The sequence below is a fragment of the Rhinichthys klamathensis genome, unplaced genomic scaffold (genome assembly GCF_029890125.1).
Source record: "Rhinichthys klamathensis goyatoka isolate OS25496 unplaced genomic scaffold, OSU_Roscu_1.1 h1tg000429l_1, whole genome shotgun sequence".
Classification (NCBI taxonomy): domain Eukaryota; kingdom Metazoa; phylum Chordata; class Actinopteri; order Cypriniformes; family Leuciscidae; genus Rhinichthys; species Rhinichthys klamathensis.
Window position 1 is genome coordinate 70001 of NW_026606925.1, and position 12500 is coordinate 82500.

General features: G+C 39.9%; 1 protein-coding gene across 2 annotated transcripts in view; it reads right to left on the reverse strand.

The window, feature by feature from the left end:
• The window catches only part of LOC130071061 (mitogen-activated protein kinase kinase kinase 11), a 40844-nt gene that overhangs the window by 27633 nt on the left and 711 nt on the right, over positions 1 to 12500 (reverse strand). For both annotated transcript variants that reach the window (XM_056235673.1, XM_056235672.1), the window contains one exon: positions 11361 to 12500. This exon is cut by the window's right edge. In XM_056235673.1, coding sequence (XP_056091648.1) covers positions 11361 to 12117 — 757 coding nt within the window. In that variant the 5' untranslated portion in view covers positions 12118 to 12500. The remainder of the gene's footprint in view (positions 1 to 11360) is intronic.

The following is a 12500-nucleotide window of genomic DNA, read 5'->3' on the forward strand; positions in this document are numbered from 1 at the left end:
TAGTTGTGAAAGCAACATTTCTCATTTTAATTAGTTTAACCTGAAGTACTAAAATAACTCAAACTGAAATAAAAATGTATTAATTAATGAAGAAATCATGATTAATTCATAAGAACTATGTAGACGTATTTTAAAAATAATAAAAAATAGCAAAAAACTACAATAACTTTAAAATAAAAACAGATAATATATATATATATATATCGAAAAAAATCGAAATATTAATACAAAAATATCAATAATACTAAAGTAACACTGGATGGCTCTGGAATGTGTTCCCGTGGGTCACCCTAACTATGATCAGTGTGATCGCCAGAGCTCTTCTGCATCGGGACGCACAGCACAGAGACAAGGCAGGTGGGCGGGGCTTGATTCTGTGTATCAGTTGTTGATTGGATGTTGATATGTGGGCGTGGCTCTCAGAAGTCTATGCAGATGAGCGAGGGCTTAAAGGGGCGGAGCTTAAGCGCACTGAATGATGGGAGAATCTGACGGTTTGATTAAACATTACCAGGTCAATTAAACATGCGCATGGAAGAATCGTTCACACTAAGATCTATAACATGCATTTAGAAAATAGGCTGACTTTAAGTTCACACAACATCACACCTTTGTTTTTCTTTTTCCTCCACTATTCCAATGAATTTGGTCACTATGTGTGTGTGTGTGTGTGTGTGTGTGTGTGTGTGTGTGTGTTTTCTGCCCTCTTGGCATATTCATTCCAGAGTGCCACTGTCTTTGGGAAAAATCTGAACTCCTGGTGCATGCTGGGAAATATTTTCTGAGGCTGTAAAAGGGGAATCCCGTGCCAAGGCCATACCTGCCCGCCCGCCCATACACACACACACACACACACCAAATCTCCGGATGAGCCTTTCCAAAATAAAGAGAGGCCATGAGCTGCTCGTCCTTATCTCTCTCACACACATGCACTCACACACACTCTCTCTCTATCTTTCTCTCTCTCACACACACACACAAAGTATTAAAATAACTGAAAAAAAATATATATATATATATATATATAATAAGAACTATATAGACATTCTTAAAATAAAAAAACTAATAAACATGACAAAAACAATTACTGAAAAACAAAGAAATTAAGCTTATTAAAAATATTTAACAACAAACTATCATAGTATCACCAGGACATTTTAAAGCCCAAAAACATCATTTCATGAACCAATTTTTGGCGGGGTAAAAACTATCAAAATGATGTTATATTTGGTCAAGGTTGTCTAAAAGCGTCCTTTAGTTCCAAAACCAACAAAAGGAACAAACATGGCTGCACTCGGTCTAACTTAATTATGCATGTCATTAAAAACTACACGAGTCATAAACTACTGAGTTTGGTTTGAATGACATTTCCTTTTGAGTGAACCATGTTCTCTGCTTCGAAAGTCACTCGTAGCATCTCTGTCCTCCACCACTGAGATTTCATTCATTCGTTCTAAGTCCCGCCCCCAAAGTCCTGCCATTGGCCGAGTCAGAAGTTCAACAGACCAATCAAACGCCTCACAGGGTTTCCCTCTCACGAGAGTCAGATTCATGCGCAAAGAACAGAAACACAGTTGACACGAATTTGTTAAATGTCATAAATCACATTTAAATGTACAAAAACTACTACTAACAACAACAACAACAACAACACGCTGCTTCTCATTAAACTCTCTTTAATTAGACAGATTGCAAGACCACATCGCACGTCATGATCAGGATAGCAGGATTGCGAGGACGAACACTAAGGTTTGCAACAGAACTAAAGCTTACAGATTCAAAAGCGCTTCGTTTAGCAGATCAGAGATAAACGATACAGAGGAGATTAAAGTAAAACCTGCATAAATTAACATATTCTGAACAAAATACTGAAGAACCTTAACATGATTAATTTACAAAAAATTGTGAAACGTAAGAACAAGTGGAAAAATAAACTTCAACAAAACACATGATGTGTGTGTGTGTGTGTGTGTGTGTGTGAGTGAAGGGTTAAATTTAGGGGTCGGGTTAGTGTGTGTGTGTGTGTGTTGGGTAGGTTTAAGGGTCGGGTTAGTGTGTGTGTGTGTGTGTGTGTGGGATGGGTAGGTTTAGAGATCGGGTTAGTGTGTGTGTGTGTGTGTGATGGGTAGGTTTAGGGGTCGGGTTAGTGTGTGTGTGTGTGTGTGTGAGTGTGTGTTGGTTAGGTTTAGGGGTCGGTTTAGTGTGTGTGTGTGTGTGTGTGTGTGGGATGGGTAGGTTTAGGGGTCGGGTTAGTGTGTGTGTGTGTGTGTGTGTGTGTGTGTGAGTGTGTGATGGTTAGGTTTAGGGGTCGGGTTAGTGTGTGTGTGTGTGTGTGATGGGTAGGTTTAGGGGTCGGGTTAGTGTGTGTGTGTGTGTGTGTGTGTGTGTGTGTGTGATGGGTAGGTTTAGGGGTCGGTTTAGTGTGTGTGTGTGTGTGTGTGTGTGTGTGATGGGTAGGTTTAGGGGTCGGGTTAGTGTGTGTGTGTGTGTGTGTGAGTGTGTGATGGGTAGGTTTAGGGGTCGGTTTAGTGTGTGTGTGTGTGTGTGTGTGTGTGTGTGATGGGTAGGTTTAGGGGTCGGGTTAGTGTGTGTGTGTGTGTGTGTGTGTGTGAGTGTGTGATGGGTAGGTTTAGGGGTCGGTTTAGTGTGTGTGTGTGTGTGTGTGATGGGTAGGTTTAGGGGTTGGGTTAGTGTGTGTGTGTGTGTGTGTGTGTGTGATGGGTTAAAGTAAAACGTGCATAAATTAACATATTCTGAACAAAATACTAAAGAACCTTAACATGATTAATTGACACACAAGTGCGAAACATGTAAACACAAGTGGAGAACTACACTCCAGCGGAACACATGATGATGCTGCTGTCACACAGACGTTTCAGAAACACTTTCCCTGAACAGGGTTTACAGTGGTTTCACAGCAGAGCGACAGATGCGAGTAAACGACAGCGATCACATGAGATCTGACCAAACGACTAAAGGACAAAGTCTTTTTCCCACGATTCCTGTGTGTGTGTGTGTGTGTGTGTGTTGGGTAGGTTTAGGGGTCGGGTTAGTGTGTGTGTGTGTGTGTGTGTGTGTGGGATGGGTAGGTTTAGGGATCGGGTTAGTGTGTGTGTGTGTGTGTGATGGGTAGGTTTAGGGGTAGTCTGTGTGTGTGTGTCTGTGTGTCTGTGTGTGTCTGTGTGTGTGTGTCTGTGTGTGTGTGTGTGTGTGTGTGTGTGTGTGTCTGTGTCTGTGTGTGTGTGTGTGTGTGTGTGTGTGTGTCTGTGTCTGTGTCTGTGTCTGTGTGTGTGTGTGTGTGTGTGTGTCTGTGAGACTCAGTATCGCCATCATTACAGAAACACTTCCTCTGCAGTTCCTGTACAGTGGTGTTGTGTTCTTACGCTGGGAAACTCAGTACACACACCTGGGAATATCAGTACACACACCTGGGAAACTCAGTACACACACCTGGGAATATCAGTACACACACCTGGGAAACTCAGTACACACACCTGGGAAACTCAGTACACACACCTGGGAAACTCAGTACACACACACCTGGGAAACTCAGTACACACACACCTGGGAAACTCAGTACACACACACCTGGGAAACTCAGTACACACACACCTGGGAAACTCAGTACACACACCTGGGAAACTCAGTACACACACCTGGGAAACTCAGTACACACACACCTGGGAAACTCAGTACACACACCTGGGAAACTCAGTACACACACCTGGGAAACAAACACCTGGGAATATCAGTACACACACCTGGGAATATCAGTACACACACCTGGGAATATCAGTACACACACCTGGGAAACTCAGTACACACACCTGGGAAACTCAGTACACACACCTGGGAAACTCAGTACACACACCTGGGAAACTCAGTACACACACCTGGGAAACTCAGTACACACACCTGGGAAACTCAGTACACACACCTGGGAAACTCAGTACACACACCTGGGAAACACACACCTGGGAATATCAGTACACACACCTGGGAATCTCAGTACACACACCTGGGAAACTCAGTACACACACCTGGGAAACACAGTACACACACCTGGGAATATCAGTACACACACCTGGGAATATCAGTACACACACCTGGGAAACTCAGTACACACACACCTGGGAATATCAGTACACACACCTGGGAATATCAGTACACACACCTGGGAAACTCAGTACACACACCTGGGAAACACAGTACACACACCTGGGAATATCAGTACACACACCTGGGAAACTCAGTACACACACCTGGGAAACTCAGTACACACACCTGGGAAACTCAGTACACACACCTGGGAAACACAGTACACCCACCTGGGAATATCAGTACACACACCTGGGAATATCAGTACACACACCTGGGAAACTCAGTACACACACACCTGGGAATATCAGTACACACACCTGGGAATATCAGTACACACACCTGGGAAACTCAGTACACACACCTGGGAAACACAGTACACACACCTGGGAATATCAGTACACACACCTGGGAAACTCAGTACACACACCTGGATGGAGCTGAGCCATGTTTACATGCAAAACGATCTGTGGCTTTTTAAATGTCTGAATGAATGTGAAGTAATTTGAGAGAAAACTGATACTCCCTAGAAGGACAAATGACAAGACGACAACCAACCGTCCAACATCATGACTCTTCCCATCAAGATGTGACAGGACAAGTTTCTAGCATGAAGTAATTGTTCTGTCCTCAATAAAAGTGTAACATCCAGTCAGATCAGATCAGAGTTGATGCTTAGCATTCAGCTTTCCAAGACGGAGCATTTGACCAATGAGATTTCACTGTGTGTGGAGTGATTTGACAAAAATAGACAGTAGAATAGAACGACTGACAGACAACAAACAACACAGGAAAGCATGTAGAACAACTCTACTGAAGTTTATTCTTTCATCAGTAGTTTTATGTGAGGAGTTTGTTTAATCAGTAAACTATTGGTTAAAGAAGAATCTCTTCACATTAAACTACTGAATACAGAAACTCTACACATTAAACTACTGAATACAGAAACTCTACACATTAAACTACTGAATACAGAAACTCTACACATTAAACTACTGAATACAGAATCTCTACACACTAAACTACTGAATACAGAAACTCTACACATTAAACTACTGAATACAGAATCTCTACACATTAAACTACTGAATACAGAAACTCTTCACATTAAACTACTGAATACAGAAACTCTACACATTAAACTACTGAATACAGAAACTCTACACATTAAACTACTGAATACAGAATCTCTACACATTAAACTACTGAATACAGAAACTCTACACATTAAACTACTGAATACAGAATCTCTACACATTAAACTACTGAATACAGAAACTCTTCACACTAAACTACTGAATACAGAATCTCTACACATTAAACTACTGAATACAGAAACTCTACACATTAAACTACTGAATACAGAAACTCTACACATTAAACTACTGAATACAGAAACTCTACACACTAAACTACTGAATACAGAAACTCTTCACATTAAACTACTGAATACAGAATCTCTTCACATTAAACTACTGAATACAGAAACTCTTCACATTAAACTACTGAATACAGAAACTCTACACATTAAACTACTGAATACAGAAACTCTACACACTAAACTACTGAATACAGAAACTCTTCACATTAAACTACTGAATACAGAATCTCTTCACATTAAACTACTGAATACAGAATCTCTTCACATTAAACTACTGAATACAGAAACTCTTCACATTAAACTACTGAATATAGAATCTCTTCACATTAAACTACTGAATACAGAAACTCTACACATTAAACTACTGAATACAGAAACTCTACACATTAAACTACTGAATACAGAAACTCTTCACATTAAACTACTGAATACAGAAACTCTACACACTAAACTACTGAATACAGAAACTCTACACATTAAACTACTGAATACAGAAACTCTTCACATTAAACTACTGAATACAGAATCTCTTCACATTAAACTACTGAATATAGAATCTCTTCACACTAAACTACTGAATACAGAAACTCTACACATTAAACTACTAAATACAGAAACTCTTCACATTAAACTACTGAATACAGAAACTCTTCACATTAAACTACTGAATACAGAATCTCTTCACATTAAACTACTGAATATAGAATCTCTTCACACTAAACTACTGAATACAGAAACTCTTCACATTAAACTACTGAATACAGAAACTCTACACATTAAACTACTGAATACAGAAACTCTTCACATTAAACTACTGAATACAGAATCTCTTCACATTAAACTACTGAATATAGAATCTCTTCACACTAAACTACTGAATACAGAAACTCTTCACATTAAACTACTGAATACAGAAACTCTACACATTAAACTACTGAATACAGAAACTCTTCACATTAAACTACTGAATACAGAATCTCTTCACATTAAACTACTGAATATAGAATCTCTTCACACTAAACTACTGAATACAGAAACTCTACACATTAAACTACTGAATACAGAAACTCTTCACATTAAACTACTGAATACAGAAACTCTACACACTAAACTACTGAATACAGAAACTCTACACATTAAACTACTGAATACAGAAACTCTTCACATTAAACTACTGAATACAGAAACTCTACACATTAAACTACTGAATATAGAATCTCTTCACACTAAACTACTGAATACAGAAACTCTACACATTAAACTACTGAATATAGAATCTCTTCACACTAAACTACTGAATACAGAAACTCTACACATTAAACTACTGAATACAGAAACTCTTCACATTAAACTACTGAATACAGAAACTCTACACACTAAACTACTGAATACAGAAACTCTACACATTAAACTACTGAATACAGAAACTCTTCACATTAAACTACTGAATATAGAATCTCTACACACTAAACTACTGAATACAGAAACTCTACACATTAAACTACTGAATACAGAATCTCTTCACATTAAACTACTGAATACAGAAACTCTTCACATTAAACTACTGAATATAGAATCTCTTCACATTAAACTACTGAATACAGAAACTCTACACATTAAACTACTGAATACAGAAACTCTACACATTAAACTACTGAATACAGAAACTCTACACATTAAACTACTGAATACAGAATCTCTTCACATTAAACTACTGAATACAGAAACTCTTCACATTAAACTACTGAATACAGAAACTCTTCACATTAAACTACTGAATACAGAATCTCTTCACATTAAACTACTGAATACAGAAACTCTACACACTAAACTACTGAATACAGAAACTCTTCACATTAAACTACTGAATACAGAAACTCTTCACATTAAACTACTGAATATAGAATCTCTACACACTAAACTACTGAATACAGAAACTCTTCACATTAAACTACTGAATACAGAATCTCTACACACTAAACTACTGAATACAGAAACTCTACACATTAAACTACTGAATACAGAAACTCTTCACATTAAACTACTGAATACAGAATCTCTTCACATTAAACTACTGAATACAGAAACTCTTCACATTAAACTACTGAATACAGAAACTCTACACATTAAACTACTGAATACAGAATCTCTTCACATTAAACTACTGAATACAGAAACTCTTCACATTAAACTACTGAATACAGAAACTCTTCACATTAAACTACTGAATACAGAATCTCTTCACATTAAACTACTGAATATAGAATCTCTTCACATTAAACTACTGAATACAGAATCTCTACACACTAAACTACTGAATACAGAAACTCTTCACATTAAACTACTGAATACAGAAACTCTTCACATTAAACTACTGAATACAGAATCTCTTCACATTAAACTACTGAATATAGAATCTCTTCACATTAAACTACTGAATACAGAATCTCTTCACATTAAACTACTGAATACAGAAACTCTTCACACTAAACTACTGAATACAGAATCTCTTCACATTAAACTACTGAATACAGAAACTCTTCACACTAAACTACTGAATACAGAATCGCTACACACTAAACTACTGAATACAGAAACTCTACACATTAAACTACTGAATACAGAAACTCTTCACACTAAACTACTGAATACAGAAACTCTACACACTAAACTACTGAATACAGAAACTCTTCACATTAAACTACTGAATACAGAATCTCTTCACATTAAACTACTGAATACAGAAACTCTACACACTAAACTACTGAATACAGAAACTCTTCACATTAAACTACTGAATACAGAAACTCTTCACATTAAACTACTGAATACAGAATCTCTTCACATTAAACTACTGAATATAGAATCTCTTCACATTAAACTACTGAATACAGAATCTCTTCACATTAAACTACTGAATACAGAAACTCTTCACACTAAACTACTGAATACAGAATCGCTACACACTAAACTACTGAATACAGAAACTCTACACATTAAACTACTGAATACAGAAACTCTTCACACTAAACTACTGAATACAGAAACTCTACACACTAAACTACTGAATACAGAATCTCTTCACATTAAACTACTGAATACAGAATCTCTTCACATTAAACTACTGAATACAGAAACTCTTCACACTAAACCCCTGATTAAATGCTGCAGAAACACAGGAACGGCAGTGACCTGAACAAGGGCCCATGATCCTCAGCACAGGAACAGAGGGAGGCTGTCTTTAGAAAATGAGTAGGAAGCAAAAAATGAAGTTAGCTGGGGGAAAAAAAGAGAAACAGACGAAAGAAGAAAGAAAAACACAGGATGCTGCGATCTGGAACGACGGAGCGCGAGAGACGAGTCAGGGCAGGTCTGGGACAAAGAGATCGGAAAGAATTAAAAAACAACAGGCAGAGAGAGAGAGAGAGACAGGGGCGAGAGACAGATAAGATCGAGAACTACAGCGAGGGAATTGTGCTGCGAGCCGGCATTAAAAAGTTTGTTTTACGCAACTGAGGTGGTTTCCAGCCCAATGGACACGCTCTCGCCTGACTCTGCAGGGAAGTGAAGGATCATGGGATATACGTGGGCGGACAATAACGAAACAGACGTGTAAGAGAGAGGGAAAAGGGAAAGAATAACTGAGGAAGGAAGACCACAAATGCACTAAACATTTATATTTCTGACTATGAGCAAAGTCTTGGCAAACTGCTGATTAATACACACCAGTGTAACAGTGTTTTATAAAAGCATAAGCCAGTTATTTTACCATGGTAAATGTATGACTTAACAGGTTAGCTTAACATGTCATCTTACAGAGATATATCATCAGAAAAGTTAAGTTTAAGAATAATACATTTACTAATGTAAATCAGATTTTACTTTTACATTTTCAAAGCTGTTTTACAGTATAGAAGTATCTGTCGAGTTCATACATGGGAAATAAACATGGTACCATATAATCAGCAAAACAAACACAAAGTCCAGCTCAGTATTACATGTCTGCGTCCTAATATGATCCTTGACCCGTGTGAGGTCTTCTTATCGAGTTGGCAAAGTGTGTGTGTGTGTGTGTGTGTGTGTGTGTCATTTGATATCCAGACCAACAACATTCCCTTCACAAGTGTGTGATACATGCCATGGGAATATCCTCTTCCCCCCGAAACGGGCAGTTCTCTCAGAGTCCTGGAGCTCAACCAAACAACCCAAATAAATACTATCTAGGCCCAGACGGAATCACTGGAATGCTTGGATTTAAATAGAGTTGAAATGACTACAGTGTTACTCCTAGATGAATGCACAATCAAGCTAAACACAACAGCAAACCAAACGCACATGCACTGAGTAGAAGATGCAGAGGTCTGTAAGTGATGGGTGTTGCGACTCTGCCGAAACATGCGGAGATTTCTCCCGAGTTCTGCGGGCAGAGATTCCATGTGGGCCTGATAATAATCCCACAACACAACACAACACAACACAACACAGGAATGGCCAATGAGATGCGTAGGGGGAAAGATCATATTTGAATGCGTTATGCTTTCTGTGTGTGTGTTCCTCCGAGAAACTCTGCGCTCGCTCACCAGAAGCTTGAGGTGGGACCGGGTCAACTATATCCCAGTGCTTCGGCAAGTAAATGCAAATGTTTTATGTTCCCCGAGAAGCTTTTTGAGCTAATATGAAATTATATATCAATGCTTTTGCATTCCCTCGCAAAATATGTTGTGATGTAAATAATAGGATTTGGAAGCGGAAATTGCATTTCAATGCCTACAATTGTTTTGCAAGCAAATGCAAAGTTTCTAATATATCCATAAAACCTTATCACAAAATTTCTGGTATTTATTGCGATAATATGAATGACGATATAAATATAGTACCATTCACCACTGGTTTTGGCTGTAAGTGATGCATGCATTCTTGAGAAACACAAACACTGATCTAAAGTAACACGTACCCATCATCAAATAGGCTCCTATAATATACCAATTACAGACAATAATTAAAAAAACAGGACAAATCCAAAAACAGGCCCTTGCAGAAGTGGGAAAGTGGCATATGTTTCTTCTGTAAAAGTGCAGATGATGTTTAAATTGTGCAACTGTACTGAAAAAAACAATTACACAATAATAATTCAAATCAATTACAAGTTTGAAATGTACAGATTCTGCATTTATTCATAATCTCGGGAAGCCTGATTATTATCGCGAGGAGGATTTTAACCGGTATCGCAAACGATAATATATCGCCATCCCTGTTTCTCAGAGGAGAGCACTACTTTTGAGGAGTGAATGCAAAAGCATTGCAATATCACTGTCCATGTCCCTTTAAGGGCTCCTCATAGTCAGGACAATACAGGCCAACCAAACATTACAGACTCCAGACAGCATTTCTGATAGTCACTAGTGTGTGCAGGACACTATAGTTCATGTGTGTAAGTGAGGAGAGACAAATAAAGTAAACTGTGACATATACACAAATATTCTTCATACAGTGACTACCAGTAATCATTCGGGACCAAAGGTGATTCCTCCACTTTGAGCTGATGATGTTTTGCTGAAGTGTGTTTTCTGTAATTGCTAATGCTCTTTTTACACACAGACTGAACAACATGAAGCATTGCTTGGTCACTGGTTGAGCTAAACTGGTATTATCTAATTGTGTATTTAATTGTGTACCCAGGATCCCCTTTATAAACCCAGGATCCTGGGATTATAAAGGGGATCCTGGGTTTATAAATGGGATTCTGGGTTTATAAAGGGGATCTTGGGCAGGTTCTGTTTTATAAGTCTGGATATTTTCAGGATATTTTCATGTTTGGCTCTCGCCGCACGTACTTGTTCAGTGAGGATACACAGTTTTATAAATGCGGACGAGCACTTACTGTTGTTGGACTTGAGGTCCCGGTGTATGACGGGCACGATGGCTCCGCTGTGCAGGTACAGCATGCCTTGGGCGATCTGCACGGCCCAGTTCACCAGCACCTGCGGGGGGATCCGGGACCCGGCCAGGGCCCGGCTCAGGGCCCCCCCCGAGGCGTACTCCATGATCAGGCACAGGTTGGGCTCCTGCAGGCACACGCCCTTGAGCGCGATGATGTTCGGGTGCCTCAGCATGGAGAAGAGGCGGGCCTCGTTCTGGACGTTCTGGGCCGTGACGCTGATGTCCTCGTCCGGGTCCTGCCGGGCCGCCTTCACTGCGACCAACTCCCCTTTCCATGTTCCTCGATAGACCTTCCCGAAGCCTCCGACTCCGATGACCTCTTGGAGACTCAGCTCGGAGAACTCCACCGCCTCCGGCTCGAGTTCGGGAACCACGGCCGGGCCCAAGTCTGGGACGACGCCAGGACATGGGAGCTTCCCGTACCCGCTTGGTTTAAACGAGACGTAGTTCGACGGAAAGATTCCCACTTTGTTGTTGACCTTTCCCGCCCACCATCCCTCATCCCCGGAGATCTCCGAATCCAGAGACAAGACCTCCACGAGGTCTCCTTTCCTCAAGGTGAGTTCGTCGTTCCCCGAGGCCTCGTAGTCGAACAGCGCGGTCCAGACCGGATTGGTGAAGCTCCCCTTCTGCGTCTGATCCAGGCTCTTCCAGGTGGACAACGGGCTCCGGGAGAAAATGTTCTTCAGCGGCTCCATTGAGTTTTATAAATCGGAATCGGATGAAGTGAGATCTCCTCTCGCCCTCAGATCTCTGTACATCCGGGTCATCCGTAGATTAGTCTCCATTAGACATCAATCCCAAAGTAGGAGCAAAAAATGGACCCGGGATGAAGAAAACTGACGTTCAGGATCCAGATCAGTCACTTTAGGAGTTTAATTAGACATCAATCCCAATGTAAACACAAAAAATGGACCCGGGATGAAGTAAACAGGTCCAGATCAGTGACAAAGTCACTTTAGGAGTGGAATAGTCTCCATTAGACATCAATCCCAATGAAGGAGCAAAAAATGGACCCAGGATGAAGAAAACTGATGTTCAGGATCCAGATCAGTCACTTTAATAGTTTAATTAGACATCG